Source organism: Lathamus discolor, chromosome 3, assembly GCF_037157495.1.
Source record: "Lathamus discolor isolate bLatDis1 chromosome 3, bLatDis1.hap1, whole genome shotgun sequence".
Taxonomy (NCBI): Eukaryota; Metazoa; Chordata; class Aves; order Psittaciformes; family Psittacidae; genus Lathamus; species Lathamus discolor.
The window spans coordinates 103,672,568-103,690,987 of NC_088886.1; the positions used below are offsets into that span (position 1 = coordinate 103,672,568).

The window sequence follows — 18,420 nt, forward strand, 5'->3', positions numbered from 1 at the left end:
AGCTTTAAGGTCCTTTCCAACCCAAACCACTCAGTGATTCTGTGCTGAGGAAGGTGATCATGCTGCAAACCTCTGCTCTTCTGAGGAGTTCAGGTGTGGCCTCTGCAAGAGCTGAGGTATTTCTGTGCTCAGGTATCATCTGTACCAATTATAACCAACTCTTCTGTCAGTTATCCTGCAACTTGTCAGGTGGGCGAGCTTCTGTGGTCCACCCTGAACAAACGTGAGCTTCTGCTGCACATAAAACATAATCATGTACGAGCTGTGCTTTGTAAGGACCCGACGTCTCCCAGCCTGTACTGTCCAAGTTTAGCTGGTGTTAACCCTCTTACCCACTCACAGTGATAGAGGGAGTTTGGTGGTCAAGGGACACACAAGCGGTGCAGAGCAAAGTCGAGCTATTAGAAGAAAAATGCTCCAGCACTCACTACTACTGCCATGGAGAGCGGAGGGGTATTATTCAAGTTCAGTACTTTGTATGGAGACAACTCATTGTAAATGTCTCTCAGCTGAGCCAGGCTGGACTCCCTCCAGGAAGAACGACCCGCTACTGTACATGTGCTCCACCGATCCCTAATTTCAAGCAGCTTGGAGGCACCTATAATGCACTCTGGCTGATGCTGACTGCTGCAGGAGCACGGGAAGACTGCGCACCCAGAGCCGTAGTGGGAAACCTGACCGGCAACATTTCACTGACTTCCATCAAACTCTGGAGGAAGTAGGAGGGAAACAAGCGCCTGGCAAACGTCTCCAGGGCTGCTGCTGAGCGCGAGCTGGGTACCCTTCCCAGGGAAGCTTGATTTACCCAAATAGCACACTTCGTGTGTGTGGGACAGACCAGATCCCACTGTGGTGCCCAGCTACGTGTTGTGTCCCCCCCCTCTCCCGGCTGTCCCCGTGCCAGGAGCTACTGTCCTGTGTGCACAGTCAAAATCCTCCCAGCTGGTCCTGCGCTACTCGGGCCTGGCTTTCTGCGTTGTCCTTACGTGTGTGAACAGGCCTTGCGCTTGGAGCCTCCGGGCATGAAAGCATAAACACGGCTATTCTCGTTAATAGCTGTGCCGAGCGCCGTGTGCTGCAACTTACGCAATCCTGCTCCAAACGAGTGTGAGGAATTCATAGAATTCCCATAAATCTTGGTCGCTTCACTTTCACTGGGGGGGTTTATTATTCCTGTTTTAATTTTGTTTGCTCTGTTTTCCTCCCCCCATTAATCATTCTCTTGTTCAGAAGTTTCCTCTCCAGCGAGGGAGAATTAAAAAGCTCTGCTTGGCAGAGCTGGTGAACCACACCAGCTGCATACTAACAAGGATGAGGATGGCTCTCGAGCAATGTGTGCGCAGAGAAGGGATGCAGCCACTCAATCCAGCATGCAGTCTTCAGTGGAAACCTGGATGCTCTTTGTAAGCAATGCAGCTCTCTGAAGGACTAACCTGATCCTAACCTCAGTCTCACCGGCTTGGGGGATGCCACTGCAAGCATCATGACATTTGGTCATCTACATCATGCTCCATCTTCTGGAGTTCTGCGGTTAGCCATGGTTTTATGTGTATAATCTACTCTTTGGCTAACCTGCTCAATTTTAAAAGGTTCAGTACCTTGAAACACTCTCCTAGATAACCAGTGTCCTTAGATACCACACCAGGAAAGCAGAGAATGTGGCACAAATAAGGTGGAACCAGAGGATCCCACTGTGACACTGGGAGCCAGCCAGGAGGGAGAAGATGAGTGGGACAGGCCCTGAAGTAAACTACAGAGGAGATGGGGCTAGAGGAATGCTGGAGAAAACCATGGGATGAAGCTGGAAGTGTGCCAGCACTGGAGCATGGAGAGTTTTGCTTCAAACAGGCACCTTGGGAGGTTCTGTCTAAAAACACCATATTCATGAGTCTCACCTTTCATTACAAAATAGCCTTGGAGGAGAAAAGTCCCTGAAGTGTGACCTGCTGGACTGAATAGCCAAAATGTCCATACAGGTATTACTCTGTTACTTTTTCAAAGCCTCAGCATTAGGATCTGAGGTTGGCCAAGACCTCATTATTCTTAGCAAACAGTTGAACTCACACACCCGCTTTACAAGCACATGCCTGGTAGCCTCTAGTCCTGGTCAGACACTCATCTGGAGAAAGACATTGCGAAAGGAGCATCAGACTTGAGTCCTGCAGAAACCCAGCAGCGTCACTGCCCCTTGTGCTGGCAGAGCACCCCCAGAGGTGGGAGCAAGGGGGCAAGGGAGCCCACAAATCACAGCTGCCCCCCCACTCCCTGTCCTCCGAAAAGCAAACGAAGAGCAAGCCGGCTGGGGCTATCAGCAGCACCAACCCCACAGCCTCTGACCACGCAGCGTGTCACCAGTGAAGTGGCTTTGACGTGTCCCTTGCCCTGATTGTTGTATTTTTAACAGTACTTAGGTGGTTAATTACCTGAAAGGTGCAAGTGAAGTCTTGTTTTTCATAAGTGACCTAGTAATTAAATTACCCCAGTTGCTGTTACATAATGTAAGTAACAGCTACATGATTTTAAAAGAATAGTCAAAGTTGGCAAACAGTTTAGAGTCATTTCATTTTATATTGGAGCCTAACGCTAAGAGATTGCACAGAAAGCAGAAGGCAGCTGCCTGGAATAGTTTGATATTAGCGTGTGGAAACCAACAACTATTATTATTGCATTACTGCTTGTAATTCCCAAATGGAAAATTAAATTTCTATAATAGATACAGTTTTTTAACAAAAACAAAAAAAAAAAAAACCCACAACAAAACCAAACCCAACCAACCAACCAAAAATCTTCTTTTTCTGGCAAGGAAAATTCTTTTAGGAAATGATACCATTGAATGCACCTTTCCCAAGTAAGAAGTGAGGGTGGAAAATACCCAACCTTGCAAGATTCCTCTGCACGGGGCTTTGGCCTTCTGCAGATGCCGCTACAGGATTATCTGAGATTTCTTCTAAAGGGCTGGCAGAAAGGGAGATTTATTACTTAAAGAAGAAAACAAGTTACTTACTTAGCTTTTGAGCTGTAATGCACATTCACGGTAACTCCATTTAGCTTCGAATTTTGCATTCACTTGCCAACATATGAGATATTCCTTCTCCCCTACAAACTGACGAGCCTGACAATACGCATCTGACCAAGAACAGTGCAGGGAATTACAGAGCTGGTACCGGGAACACAGGATCGCATTTCAGCCTCTTGGGGCTTGATATTGGCCAGTAAATTTTTGACCTTAATTTTAATAGGCTTTTACTTCTGCATATCAGTTTCTGTGGGAAGGCTGTGTCAGGCACGGGGACCTGGCCACCAACCTGGTCTCCCAGTCGGACCAACAGTAACTCAAACAATCAATGCATCTTTAATTTGAAATGCTTGATGACTAATCTCTTGTTTTCTTTAATTAACGATCTACAGTTAATCATTATGAATGGTAAATAGTCTATTTCAGCATTGGTAGCAAGATTTCCTATGGGAAAATCTTCCCCTATAGCTTTAATTTAAGTATGCATTTTCACATCACACTTACCAATTCCTTACCTTTATGCTATTGCATGATTACAGGTCCATTAACTAATCACATTTGACAACTTGTTTATTGAGGGGAGCAGCTACTTTACATCTCTTGCCTGGGAAAGAAAACACTCTAACAAACAATTATTCAGCAGCTGCAATCACGGAGCACTGAATTAATTGCTTTGAAGATCTCAGTCAAGATCTTGATAAAAATCAAAGAAGATGTTGTTTGACAGAATGCATGAATGAGAGTGCCAGAAGGGACTCTGGCTAGGGAAGGTACAGCCCTGCTCTCAAGGATCGCACCTTGAAAAGCCAGACTGCAACAGAGGAGGAGGCAATGGAAAAGCTCATTTGCTTGTTTGTTCTTTTATGATTTAGTTTATCAAAGCCGAAACTCATGCATGTATTTTGATTATAGGATCAAGATGGTGCTAAAAAGGCAAACAAACCTGAGCACGCTCAGGTCTATGAACATGGATACTTCATACATGTAACCTCTGTGGCTGACTTCTCTTGCCATAAAAATAATTAACCCAAAGAGTAATGTGAGGCTTAATGATTATAAAGCACTTCAAGACTTTCTCTGGAAGGGAGCTGCTGTGATTGCACTGGCGTGGGATAAAAAGCAGAGCAAGGCATGAGCCCCTCTTGGCTCTGGACCTGGCTGGGCAAAAGTGCCTCCATGCACAGCAGTGTTTGGAGTCATGTCCTGGGGAAAAACAGCAGTGCTGGTGCCGTTTGCTCTCTGCCATGTGTCCAGGGCGGTGTCAGGAGAGTTTGTGTCTCAAGTGTGCATACTGCTGCTTCGCTAGGACTAGGGCATTGTGGAAAGCAGTCGGATCATTGCTGAATGAGCATAACTTGGAAAGGAGTTTCTGATATCTCTTCAGCTCCCTTGTCTGCTGGGCATCCACTGGAATAATTGCTGCTCCTTCCACAGCACAAGGAGGATCACAGTGCCTCACAGGAGACAGTCCCAAACTCTGCTCCATGGACAAGACACAGCCTGCAACACTGGCCAAACACAAGGCCTTCTGTCAGCTGCTGTACCTCATGTGCTTTGCGTGTCAGCTGAGATGAAATACGTTCCTGCTAGATAACGCTAATTCCTATAGTAACACTGAAAGGGAAGGAGAGCTTAAAGCTTCAAACTCCTCTGTTGTAAGGGGCTTAAAAAGTGAAGTACAAGGACTAAACTATATAATTTCTGAATATTATATCACTATTAAAACCTGAAAAAGCCACCCAGTAAGCTGAAGGGCAGTGATAACGCCAGGTGGCTTTGCAGAAAACATCCTAATTGAGCTGTGGGTCACATGAAACTCCCAACAGTCAGCTTTTCAAAACTGCCCTGTTCTCACATTCAAAATATCTTTGTTAGTGTCATCTCTCTAGAAACGGGGAGAGCTTGAATTCTTTTCTCTTTCCTGCATGCCCTCAGTTTAGAAGAGTCTGTGAGGAGGGTAGTATTTAGGTCATGGTCCCGAAACATCTTTACTGTTTTGCCAAATCCAGCACCACGAAGAACTAACGCCTCAAAAGGCGTGAAAAATACTGTCATGACTGTCCCTATTAATAAGTGAGGAGCTGAGAAGCAGAGGCCCTTGCACTGGCTCTTGTTCAATCTAGGTGAAAGCCTACATTGAACAAAATTTATACAACAGGATTATACATTTGCAATTATGTATCCTGATTCAAATAATTGTTTCTGCAGTAACCCCTTGGCTCTCTTTCATGCTTCAGTAAGAGACAGATGGAGCCTAACTAAATAATTGGCTCTATCTTTTGGGTTTTTTTGCAGGTATGGTTGACAGAACTTGCCCTGCTGAAGGAAATGTAGAAAAAGAAAAGTAAACAAATTGTTGCTAAAGTCTGCATTAATCACTCCAGCAAGGTGTAGAGTAGAAGACGACTGATACATTCTGGTTACCCTGATGAAAAATGTAAATAGCAGGTTACACATTAATGCTTGGAAATCACAAACTTTATTTGCCAAGCAATTATACAATTACTTCAAATGGAGGGCTGGAAAAGTGTGCCTCAGTCTGCAGGCTTTACTGGCTACTGCATGCCAGTTAGTCCCAAGACAGCAGACCCTTACTGAAGTATAATGATCAAGCAAATATTTAAGAAACTTTCTAATAAGGCCAGGAGTAAAATGTGATGTATTATTAGACATACAAATGAACTCTTATTAAAATAATTAAAAAAAGATATATTAAAGGCATGGTATAATAAATCCAATTTGACCTGCAGCTGTGTGTGGAATACCATTATTACGATTTGTCCTTAATTACAAGCTTTCCATTTGTTTAGTAAAATTTGAGACTCTCCTAACTTTGAGCAAAGTTTCTTCCACGTTTGAAAAGCTAGACTGCTCCACACCATTTCGAATGGCCCATGCAGTGAGACAAAGCTATGCTGGTGCACAGAGCAGCCCCATCCTTTGCGCTCAGTCAGTAAGTCTGGATCCATGCCCTCAATTTTCCTACAAGCCAAATACATGGGCTAAACATCTGGCAGCTCAGTACTCTGACAATTGCAACTCCGGCTGATACATCCACATCATGAGAACAATCAGTTAAAATGTGCTCAGTTTATTTTAAAAGCTCTCAACCCTTGCGGACAGACATGAGGGACTACAGAGTAACCATCATCCAAAACCAAACAAAGTAAAGCAGCTGCTGCCATCTGAAAAACAAATGCAGTGTGGACAAAGCGACTTCCTTGTGCCAGCTACGCCTCCCTAACGTTTTTCCTGCTGTTGAGAAAGTTATCAGATGTTAAGCTCAGCGTAACAGCGCTAGGATCTTTCCTAAGGTGCACCTTAATTTAAGCACAGACCATTCTGGCCATAGAGCGATGGCTAATGAAGAATGAGCAACTAAAATGAGAATGAACATATTATGTTCTTGTAAACCAAGGGCACCCCTGAGCTTAAAATGCATGCTCAGCTCTGGACACCCAGCTCAAGAAAGATATCGTCAAAATACAGGAGGGATTTTGAAATAGACAGTAATTAGAAAATGGAAAATATAACCCAAGGAAAGATGGAAAAGACTGGGTCAACAAACTTAGGCAAATGTATCTGTATTTTGGTACCACCTTTATAGGCAGTGACAAAGGAAGATGATGGACTGACTCTTCCCATCTTAGCAAAAGAAAACACACAAATTTTAAAGTTTGTAAAGAAAACTCCTGTGGCATATCATCAATCTGCAAGTTCCATGAGGCAACAGTGATGCCAAAATGTAATTATATTAAAAAAAATACAATTTTTTACTTTTAACTGCCATTATGAATTCATGTCCAGACACAGACATGCAGTGAAACTTTGACAGGATAAAAGGCTTCCCATGTCTGCATACAAAAGAGCCTGTAATTACTAACAGGCTAGGAAGAAACCGTTTGTGTGTGAAACACGACTCCTCAACTTCCTTTTGCAGGTATTCCTGTATCACCTTCTGACACAGTTGACACTGGACAGTATCAAAAAAGCCCTCAGATGAGACAATGTAGATTACAAATTCTGTTATTTCAAAACTATTTTGGAAGAAGTTTGTAGAAATGTGAAGAAAAGCCTTAACAGAATAAAAGAGGCTCCACTAGTTGCTGTAATTTTTCTCCCTTTGGGGAAGTACACGAAGAACATTTAGAAAGCTATCCTGAGATAACAATCTTGAAAGATCGGTTTTTCCCCCATGAAAAGCAATTTATTTTGATGTCTCACAGATTTTTTTTTGTGGATATACAATACATATATGGAAAGATTACAGTTTAACCACTTGCTAATGGTTATAGGAAGAGATCATCATATCTTACTTTACTATGATCCCTTAAAGCAAACTGCAGCATAATTTTCATTAAATCACTCATCTGCATTGGCTTGCCTTGCAATTATCAATCACACTGTTTCTTTCATGGACTCTTAAATCAGCCACATATTCTAAAATTGAAATGTCTAACAATTCCTTCTACTTTTATTACCGTTCTTTTATGATAATTGGGCCAAAAGAACACTTTACATGAATGGCACAGTTGGTTTTAAATTAGCAACACTACACCAAGTTCTAGCCGGTGAGGTAAACAGGAGTTCCCCTTCAGCACAAGGCTGCCTATGAAAGAAAAAAAAATGATGGCTGGTATTAGTCGTGTCAGTGACTCATTTATGAAGTCACCTTACACAGCAGATGGAATTATGTAAATCTGCTTCATGACACATTTTCTTGCAAGACTATGAGAGAAGTAAAAAAAGCACCTAAACTATTTAGGCACATTTGTGGAAACAAGGCGTAGCTCACATAACATTTCTAACATCACACATTCACACAGAGATCTGTTGGACACATTGGATAATTCATTGAGCAAACATGCTATCTGCCAGATGTTTGGGGTTTTTTCTCCCTTCCTCCAGTTTAGAAAACTGAGGCAAACACTGTTTGCTACTGTCAACACCAGCCTAGAGGGATACATTCAGCAGGCCCAGCATAAAAGTATCTACCCTTAAGTTCTTATTTTACAGCAGCCATCTCCCATGGTTTATAAACTGGAGTAAAGCTTAATGCAGTTTTAGATTGAAGAAAATTACACCAAAAGCCTTTTACTCTAGGAACTTTAATTTCACTTGCATATTTTAACAGAAATACATTATGTTAGCAGCAAAAGATTTCTATTCTAACATTTCACAATACATTAGTGTCCAAATCTGCCTTTTTCTACTAAGGCAATCTACATTAATTGTACATCAGCTCTGACAGTATTTCCAAATATGCACACACCACTGTAAAATAACTATTAATATAATTATCATAGAAAAACATAAAATTACAATGCTAGTAAAAATGTAAACATTTTAAGCTAATGTATTTAAAATTGCAAAAGGTACCGTCTACCATTTCAAGACCAAGTGAACAGCTGAAGACATTAGATATAACATAATAAGTTACTAAATTAAGTCTTCGTTCTGTTAATATTTCAAAAGTTGTTCCTGTTCTGTGAAATTTATATTCAAGTTTGGGATAGCAACTGCTTTCAAGTTGTACTTTCTAAAAGAAAGAGTTCAGGTTGACTATTGCCTCTGACCGACTTCAAGACTGCAATCCCACTACTTTTTAAGCAGCAGTTAATTCATTCCAGCAGCAAACAAGCAGTTAGAGTTTTCAGAGCAGGCCTGACATATTCCTCATAAAAGTACCTAATCACATGTGTAGTTCAGCCGTAGCAGATGCTACCAATGTCTTCACTGTGCTACACTGGGTAGTTCGAGCTGTTCATTCTGAGTGCAGTGACTCTGAACAAGTGCTGTGCTTCCATGGACTCCACTGCCAAGCAGAAGCACACCAACTTGCCTGCACACACGTGAACATGGGGCAATGGGACCTAAGGTCTACAAGAAGCCACAGGCCTCCTGCTGTCTTCCAAGCCTTGTCCCAGCAGGAGGCTGGCTAGCATCACCTGTGCCTGTGTAAAACATTTCCTATTTTGGCACTCTTTATAAATACTAATCAAGTAACTTCGCTGATATTTTGACTCATGCAATTAAAGCACCCTCATGATTGAATGCAACTGACAAGATGACTTAATGGGTACATTCTCCTTCAGTGCCGAGAAACAGCAGTTTAGCAGTTTCCACCATGTCCCATAAGGAACAGGCTGCTTCTGCCTCTCTGCTTCTTGACTCCCCTTCACCTCCACTCTGAAGGATGGAAGCTAACAGCTTCCCAGCCCCACGCACTACCAACAGATGGGCTTTCGTTGCTGTCTTGGGCCACGATCTTAAGGCAGCACAGCCTGGGAAGTGAATCAGTGCAAAGTCTAAAATGTCACTGTACCACACTGCATAGTTGCCTTCCTCATATTAGTTCATATATTCTTCATATACTGCTTGGATACAAGCAATGTATTGGTTTTAATTCCTGTTTTGAATATTCATCCTCATGGTAGCCAGGAAAACTTGGGGGAAAAAAAAAAACAACCCCCCGGAAAAAAAAAACCAACAAAACAAAGCAAAACAAAACAAACCAAACACCAAAAAAACAAAAAAACAAACAAAAAAAACCCCACCCCCCCAAAAAAAAACCAAACCAAAAAAACCCAAAAAAAACCCAAAATCTCCAAACAAACCAAAGTAAGAGTTCCAATTTCTGAGCAAGCCTATGCAATGATAAGAGACCAGTATCTGTAATAATGTATTATAATTTGCCACTATGTGGAAAAGCCAAAAAATGACCATTTTCCTCACAGATATATCTTCTAATTACGCTCTTGAAATTGTGTTCTGTTTTTATTACTAATATTTATGTTCTCTTGCATAGACAAAAGCTGAGTACAAATGTATTTCCTATAACTGACTTTATTGTATGGCTAAGATTTGCTGGTAGCCTGCAGTTTTTATCAGTTAAACCAACTTGCTTAACAGAGGATTTCAAAGGCAACAATAAATGGCAATACAAAAGGGAAAAAAAAAAACCAAACAAACCAAAATCGACTGAGTCAGTAAATACTAAAACCTGAAGTCAACTGATGCTTCATAATAGGGATTATATAGTGGTTTTTTAAAATAACAGAAACTACTTTCAGTAGCAGAAGCCTTTACAGCTATAAGAGCTTAAATGTGCAATTAATTAAACAAGTCTCAACATTGCCATGACATTTCACAGGACTGTAAGAACAGCACTGTTGTTCTGAAGCAGGATGAGCTGGGTAATTAATGGTCTAGTTTGCTTAGTAGGGATCAGGGTAATATAGTGAACTGGCTCATGAGTCTAATTTAAGGATAGATATAAAATGTCAATCAACACAGCTTCCTGGAGAATAGGTCTTGAACAACAGCTTGAATTTTACTCTTCAATATAGCAAGCTTGGCTTGCAAAGACACCTGCCCTGAGGTGTTACCCGTAAGAACCCTAACTCACGTACTGACAACCAGATGAACATGTCATTTTCTCTAAAAATATCAGTACCAGATCAAATCAGTATAGAACGTTAAGCTGGAGACAGAAAAGTAATTTCAAAATACTGCATTAACAGGGAATCCACAAGAACTACAGTTGTTTTCCATCTTGTTCAATTTTTTAAAGGTTCTGGGGAAAAAAAGGACACAAACTCAATGGCCTGTCTGTTTGCTTTTCCCCACCTCCTACCCATGTCACTGATGTAATAAAAACTTATCACCTCTCTCTACAAACCTTGCCTTGCATTCAATTTTAAAAATCAATGATCTGGAAGAAACTGTGAAAATCACCTGCAATAAATTTGCAAAGGACATGCAGACTGCTGGAGTAGTAAAGAATGAGGACAGGTCACTCACACAGAGCAATCTGGATCGCTTCATGAACACTATTTTAATGCTGGTAAAATACAGTGTAGATTTCTAAGAAAAAATAAGGTAGGCTAATAAGAGGATGATGTACCGCATTCTTGAAAAAGGCTCTGAAGAGGACTTGAGCCATAAAAAATCAGTATCCAAGGCAATGCTTCCACAAAAAAAGGATAATACCATTTTTGAGAGAAGAAGGGAAGGAGACATTAATCAGAGTGAGAGGATCACGTTATGTTTCTATATAGTCCTGATGGATCATTATTGACACGTGGCATCTAATTCAGATGTCACACTTAAAAATATTTCAACACATGAAAAGTACAGAGAAGAATGTGAAGATTAATTAGTCTTGTATAACATTCATTGCCATACGAAAGTTAAGGAATTCAGTGCATCTCATCAGAGAAAAGGTTAAAAGGGACATAATCATGATTTATAACTGCACACAAGCAATTAGAAAAGCTGATACTACAGAGATCAATATAAGCAATCAAATGCATAAAAAGACCAAAATAACTTAAGGTGGAGCTAGAAATGCAAATAGAAAATCAAGTGTAAAATGTACCTGGGATAATTAACTAATGCAACAGGAGGTAAGAGTGAATTCTCATCACTTGAAGGCTTTAAATTAATATTAAATGCCTTCCTAAAATATGTATGTTCGGTTCAAAACAAAGCCACTGAATTTAAGAGAGACTGCTTGTTGAAATTCAATGGCCTGTTGAATTTAAAAATAAATCCTCATTACAGCGCCTTCCTGCCTTATATATTTATGAGATTTATTTTTAAATATAACAACTAAATGGAAGGGGGTTACCAGGAAAAAGGTATTCATTCTTTCCAGGGCACAGTAACATTTAAGGCTAGATTTAAAGCTAAGTAAACTGCAGCTGCATTTTGGAAAACATGGCTTTTCTTCCCCTCTTTATTTTTTCCTATTTCTTGTAAAGAGTTGCACAGTCCACTTAGTCGACTGTGTCTGATTTACATAATCATGTAGTTATTCTTCAGTTTTTTCTGTTCCTATTTATAAACCATTCACAAACCATACATTTAAATAACAGCATGATTTATTGTAGGAATGATTATGGTTATTTCAGAGGGAAAATGGAATGTGATTAAATGAAGAATGAACAAGGACATTCCAGAAACAAAGGGCTCTAATCCTGCAAAAGGATTTGTAAATGAAACCTGCCTCTCAAGCCCCATCCCAAATAGGCAATGAACTACTGAGGGAATTCAGCAGACACCTTTACAGCTGTGCAGCTAAGAGTTTAGCAAAAGACAAAAATCAGATAAAACAAACCAACCATGCACACAATATCTTCTGGAGAAAAGAGTAAAACTCTCAAAGCCATCTGCATTTTAGAAAAAAAAAAAAAAAAAAAAAAGAATTAATGAACTATATGTATACAGTTGCTCCTGGATAAGTTCCAGGATCTGACATAAATGCATCAGCTAAGGAAAGGGTTGGATACTTAAGTTGTGGATGCAGGAAAACAGAATCTTTTCCATTTGCAATAGACATTTTGCAGGTGCCACAGGAATCCTAATAACCCGTGCTTCTTACAAAAATGGTAAGTCTAGATGGAAGAATAGATGGAAGAATAAGACGGAAGAATATCAAAGTTCAGTATTTTGACCTGAAGTACTTACTCTCTGCTATTTCAGAAAAAAAAAAAAAAAAACAAGTGGTAAAAAGACCTTACTGCTTACCAGTAACACTGCTGTGTTTACAAACCAGGAACAGCTGAGAGAATCCCCACAGGAGAAGCTATGCTACAGAGCCCTGTTTGTCAAAAAAACCCCAAAACCCAACCATAAAAATGAAATCCGGAATAGGTGTTCATATGCAGTACAGCTTTTAAATGTTCATGTTAATCTGAAACAAGTAGCAGTCACGGATCACATTCTTGCTCATACACAGATAATCCTGGTCTACTTGGACAGCACATGCACCAGCAAGAACGTAGGCGATCCCATGCTAAATTGATAGAACTGTTTCAGAAATTCATACGGAGTTACAAAGCTGTTCAGAAGAGTACAATAACTTTTCATAGAATATCACATTATAAGGAGTGGTTCCCAAACAGTGGGGGAGAGAAAAATATTTTAGGTGGTGCCAAGCACGGAGCCCAAGAAAATCGATTTTGTGAGATCTGTGCTGAGTCTGTGTGAAATTCCCACTTGGACTAGCCTGAGAAGATGCAGATGGGCTAAGCTAATGGTCTGGTAGAAGGTAATGGTAACAACACTGCTGCAGGGATACTGAGTTACCCTGAACACTGCAGTTTTTTCAAGGGGAGGGTACTGAAACACTCCTCAGAAGTAGCACTGTTATTTCAGCTAGAGAGAACTCCCCCAGTTATTAGTGCTATTATTTAGATGTTAGTGATACTGAGTACAGCTGAGGCTGCAGCGAGTAGTAATGCCCTACCTAAAAGGAGAAAACCAGCCAACCAAACAAAACCAAAACCAAATCCACTTCAGCTTCAATACTTACAAGCTATATGCTAAAATCTATTTTTCACTCAAGAGATGTAGAAGGCTGAGAAACTTAAAAGTCCAGACACTTCTCTAAACTAATTATGATGTCTATGGCTGCAACCAGGATCTAGGGTCTAGCATTTCTCTGATGCATTTCTGTCTAGGGGCTGGTACCGGTTTGGTTTCAGACTCAGTCTTGTTAACCAGTGAAATGGGATTCCCATGGCCAGCTAAAGTGCTTTTACTACAAGGACCAATTTTGCGAGGAGCAGCAGTGGGTGTCTGCAACTGCTGCAGTTTTGCAGATAACTTTGAATCAAAAGAAGAACTATTAGCAGATGTGCAGTCAGACTTCTCCCAGTTTTCCTTGCCCACTTGCTCTGTGTTCACCTGTGCTTTTGCACTGTAGGGTGACTTATCAGAGGGTGGAGGTGGAGCTCTTCTTTTCTTTCCTCTGCTGTCATTAGGGCTTGTAGTATTTCTTTTGGGGCTCAGATGCATGTTTTTCTGAACCACCATCTCATGAGATCCATCAAAGAGTGAAGCCCACAGGGAAGATGCAGACTCTTTTTGCTGGCCAAGCAGGAACTCACCATCAATCTCTTCAATTTTTCTTTGTATGATATCAGCTAAGCCCTCATGTTTCACTGGAGAATCAATGCCTATAATTTTAAGGGACAGCAATTAACTCAGATTAAAATGCAACCAATGATTTTACTGCTACCTATTTTGTTATTACTATTCAGAATACAAAACTGTATTAACTGTGTCTTGTGAAGTCCTGACTACTATTAAGAGTATTAATGGATGAAATGTAAAAAATTACATATGGTTTCAAAGATTGCTCTGATGCGACAGGAGGGAACTGTTTTGATGACAGCTGGCATTCAGGCAACAGTGTAGGGCATTGATATTTCTTCCCAAGTAAAAGTAGAAAAAATGATGTGCCATTAGAAAACCTGTATGTATTAGATATTAAACATCTTTTGTTGTATAGTGCTTTGAAATTTTCATTTCACAGAAGGCCTATGAAAAAGTCTAGGACTAAATATTTTTGTACTTCCAGCTTGCAGAAAATGGGATATCTTCGCATATATAATTTTTCTTTATGTGTTTTAAGACTGTCTTTTCCCATTTCTTATCCGTCATATTGAGTTTTCTAGGTATACTGCAGTAATACTAGCCTCAAACAGCAGCAGTATCTTTTCTATTGCAGGCCACATGTTAATTAACAGTTTTCAGCACATTTTTAAACACAGCGTTTTACCTATAGAAGCATAGAACCATTTAGATGGGAAAAGACCTTTAAGATAATCAAGTCCAACTGTTCATCTGCCACTGCCCAATCCACCACTAAACCATATCCCTAAGTCCCATATCTACATGGGTTTTGAACATTTCCAGGGACGGTGGCTTCACCACTTCCCTGGGCTGCCTGTTCCAAGGCTTGACAGCCCTTTCAGTGAAGACATTTTTCCTCATACCCAATCTAAACCTCATCTGGCACAAGTTAAGGCCATTTCCTCTTGCCTATCACTTCTTACTTGGTAGAAAAGACTGACCCTCACCTCAATACAGCCTCCTTCCAGGTAGTTGTAGAGAGCAATAATGTCTCTATTCAGCCTCCTTTCCTCCAGACCAAACAACCTCAGTTTCCGTAGCCACTCCTCGTAAGATTTGTGCTCCAGACCCTCTGTCAGCTTTGTTGCCCTTCTTTGAGCCTGCTCCAGCACCTCAACATCTTTCTTGTAGTGAGGGGCCCAAAACCAAACACATTATTCAAGGCACAGCCTCACTGATGCTAAGTATAGGGGGACTTTGAGTACTATAAATAAGCAGGAAAATTTGTATATTAAGAGTGAAACAGAGTATGCGTGCTGCTCCTCACTGATGTTCTTGAGTGTCAGCAGAATTATGCTACCGTGTTACCTTTGTAAAACTTCCATATAGGTGATATACTGCCTTTCTGGTCTGCATTCTTAGCTTAGATAGGACTGTCTTGATTGTTGAGTGCTCTGATGCACAGTAACTCAATGACCCACATGGAATTTTGAGCATCTTCACAGTTCCAATCTTAAGCAGCAAGCAGTCAGGCATTTATAGTTATACAGTATTTCTCAGCCAATACTGTATCAGATCCATTAAAACAAAGTGACCTACTTTTTCTAGTCTGTAAATATTATTTCTGTAATGAAACTATTAAAATAATCCTTCTGCATACCACTTTCCTCTGTAAAAATACAGGTCTCAAAGACATGCTAGCTAGATTTTCCAAGCGTATTTTCCAACATCATTACCAAAGACCAAAAAATTTGATAAGTTCTGCTTAGTAAGCCTTTAAATAGCTTTAAGAACAGCAGGTTAATTTCATGCAACTAGTTAAAGACATTATCAGTTTGCAGACTGGACTATTTAACCTTTACATTTCTTGAGCTTTATATTACTCTTACGATGAATGTTTAGTTCTAACAACACCTTTTTGAATATGCTCAGGACTCCCTAGTTATAACTCAGAGTACAGATTTCTTTGTCTCAAGGTATAAAAATGTATTCATTATTTGTGCTGTTACAAATTCAGATTATTATGTACTCCTTGGTATGCAATTTTGTTGCTCTCTCATTGTCTGAACTGTCCTTGAAAAACTCAGTGTTTCGACATCAACACCAGAATACAGACAATGTTGTTTCTGTTACCCTGCAACTTGAAAAGACAAATCCCACTTACTCATATCATGGTAGACGGAGGTCGCTTCTTTTGTCAAGAACAAAGGTGGTTTCCGTGGTGACATAATCTCAATTTTCATAAGTTCTTCACAACAATGTTTCCACTGGCCTGAGAGAGAAAAAAAGAACAATGACTGGAACTTAAACACTTCAGCCTGAAAAAAGTTGATGTTATTCGATTGTGCTAGGAAACTGTCTCCAATGCAATGCTAATCAATACGCATTTACTTTTGTCTAGCAGAAATGCTCAGCATGCATTTTTATTTTCAATTCTGTACTCACTCTCTTAGCACACAGGTCTACCTCCAATTTAAGCATTCTAGCGGTATTGCTATACTATGGAGGTTAAATATCATAATTTGCCTTCAAATCCCCGCACACAGTATAAATTCACCAACAAAAAAAAAGCTTCATGAAGTTATCAGGGACAAACTCCAATACATTGCAAGACGGATGTTATACAACTATGTTACAATGTTCTAGTAAAGGAACATTCTGTCTTTAATAGAGGATAACTTGCCTTTTATCCGTTAGCAGACAAAGAAACCTCTTTTTCTATTAATAGATTTTGACCTTAAGGAAAACAAGACACGGTAAAATTACTTTGTTCATACCAATCATTCCAAGTTTTCCGAGCACATTAATTTTAAGGGAATTTTAGAAGCAAGAAAGAAAAAAGGCATTTAAATACCAAGTGACCCATTTTTCTGAACCTAAAGAAAATGTCTCAAAAAATCCATGGGTATTCAATCTATAATGAATAAGAAGTAGTTCTTTTACCCCACTCTACAGCTAATTTAAAGATGATGCCCTAGTTTTTGCTTGGTGTGTTTCTTTAATTGATGGAGCCTTTTCCTACTGTAAATCAGAGCTCGAAAGGACTAGAAATACAACTACAATACTGAGTTTTCACAAGCTCAATTCACTGATTTTATTGGTGTGGCCTCTGACTAAAGACTAATATTTCATTCATTGACCCGGTTCTGTTTTTTTAAATGATAAAAATAACTGTCGGGAACCAACTAAACCTGTCAATGTTGGCACAGTAACAGATACTTGTTCTCTACTCTCAATAAACCTGTGAGTCAAACTACCAAAACAGAAGAAAAAGATGGAGAGGAATTAATCTATATTGTTTTTATGATAAATATTTGGTGTTAAAACAGCAACACAGTATACTACTTCAATACCATTTCACTGTTTTACACCAATAAATGAGTTTCTTCTCTCATGAAAGAAGAGTGTTGCTCCAGAGGTTAGTCAAACAATCAGGGTGTCAATTTTTCATCTCATTCATATCACCTATTACAAAGGCTTAGGTACAGATTTTAGCAGGTTCGAGAAGTACGTATTTGCATGACTGGACTGGAGTGTGGCTGGGTGAGCATATTCCTGTGTAACAAGGGGTACCAAAACCTTAGAATTACCAACAGAATCAAGTAATCCCTGTCACAAAAATTATAATTTAATTCAGCTATTAACACTGCTGAGCAAGGAGTTCCCCAATAGATGTGCTTCCTTGCAAGGGCTGGCTGAATCTGCATCCTAGCCAAAGCCCAAAATGAATCCAGCATCTTCACCACTTCCCACTAAGGATTCCACACCCAAAAGTTTCATACTTGCAGTGTCTCACAAAACCAACACACCACTGATAGGATGCTCAGGCAGAGGTGGACTCTTCCTGCTACAGTGGAGGAAGAGATGGAGAGAATGTGGCAGTCCATAAAACAAATTAACTAGAATACTGCTAAAAGACACCAAGTTCATTTGAGATTGATGGGCATATTCTGCCTCTGATTTCCTGCAAAACCCCACACCAAACACGTTGACTTTGGTTAGTCAAATATTGCCTTCCAGCACCTCAGACCACCACCCAATATTATCCCAGCCAATATTTTTTCCTTCTCTTTTCTTGCAAACAAAGGCTTAGGAGGCAGTTCCAATTCAAATTGTTCAACGATCCCTTTGATGTTACATAACAGCCCACTTGGAGGGCACACTGCCAGCACTGCCTGCTTACTTACTTAGGTCATAAAAGTGCTGCCAGAAAGCCTCCATCCACTCATGAAGTTCGTCCCTACTGTCAGTAGCAAAAAGTTGCGTCACAGCCTCTCCAGACACAGGGTTGATAACAGAGAAGTTATTAGTCCTTCTCTTGAAGTCCTTATCCACAGCTCGAATTCTGGTTTCCTAGGAACGACAAACTGTGATTAATGAGTTATTGCTTCAGCTTCGCGCTGGTATCACCTTATGGCCAATGACACTGTAAGGGATGTATAATTTGTCTTTTTATCTAATCCATATTATTTCCAAAACAACCAACAACAAAAAAAAAAAAGACCCCACCAAAAAACAAACAAACCCAAAACTAATGTCAG

General features: G+C 40.1%; 1 protein-coding gene across 37 annotated transcripts in view; it reads right to left on the reverse strand.

The window, feature by feature from the left end:
* The window catches only part of RTKN2 (rhotekin 2), a 225,283-nt gene that overhangs the window by 4,306 nt on the left and 202,557 nt on the right, over positions 1 to 18,420 (reverse strand). For 34 of the 37 annotated variants that reach the window (XM_065670907.1, XM_065670904.1, XM_065670900.1 and 31 more), the window contains 3 exons: positions 18,067 to 18,232; positions 16,044 to 16,151; positions 8,109 to 13,980 (listed from right to left, as the gene is read on the reverse strand). In XM_065670907.1, the coding sequence (XP_065526979.1) occupies positions 13,427 to 13,980; positions 16,044 to 16,151; positions 18,067 to 18,232 (828 nt within the window). In that variant the 3' untranslated portion in view covers positions 8,109 to 13,426. Of the gene's footprint in view, positions 1 to 6,907; positions 7,626 to 8,108; positions 13,981 to 16,043; positions 16,152 to 18,066; positions 18,233 to 18,420 lie in introns of those variants that run through there. The other 3 variants (XM_065670923.1, XM_065670927.1, XM_065670925.1) reach the window with 3 other exon arrangements.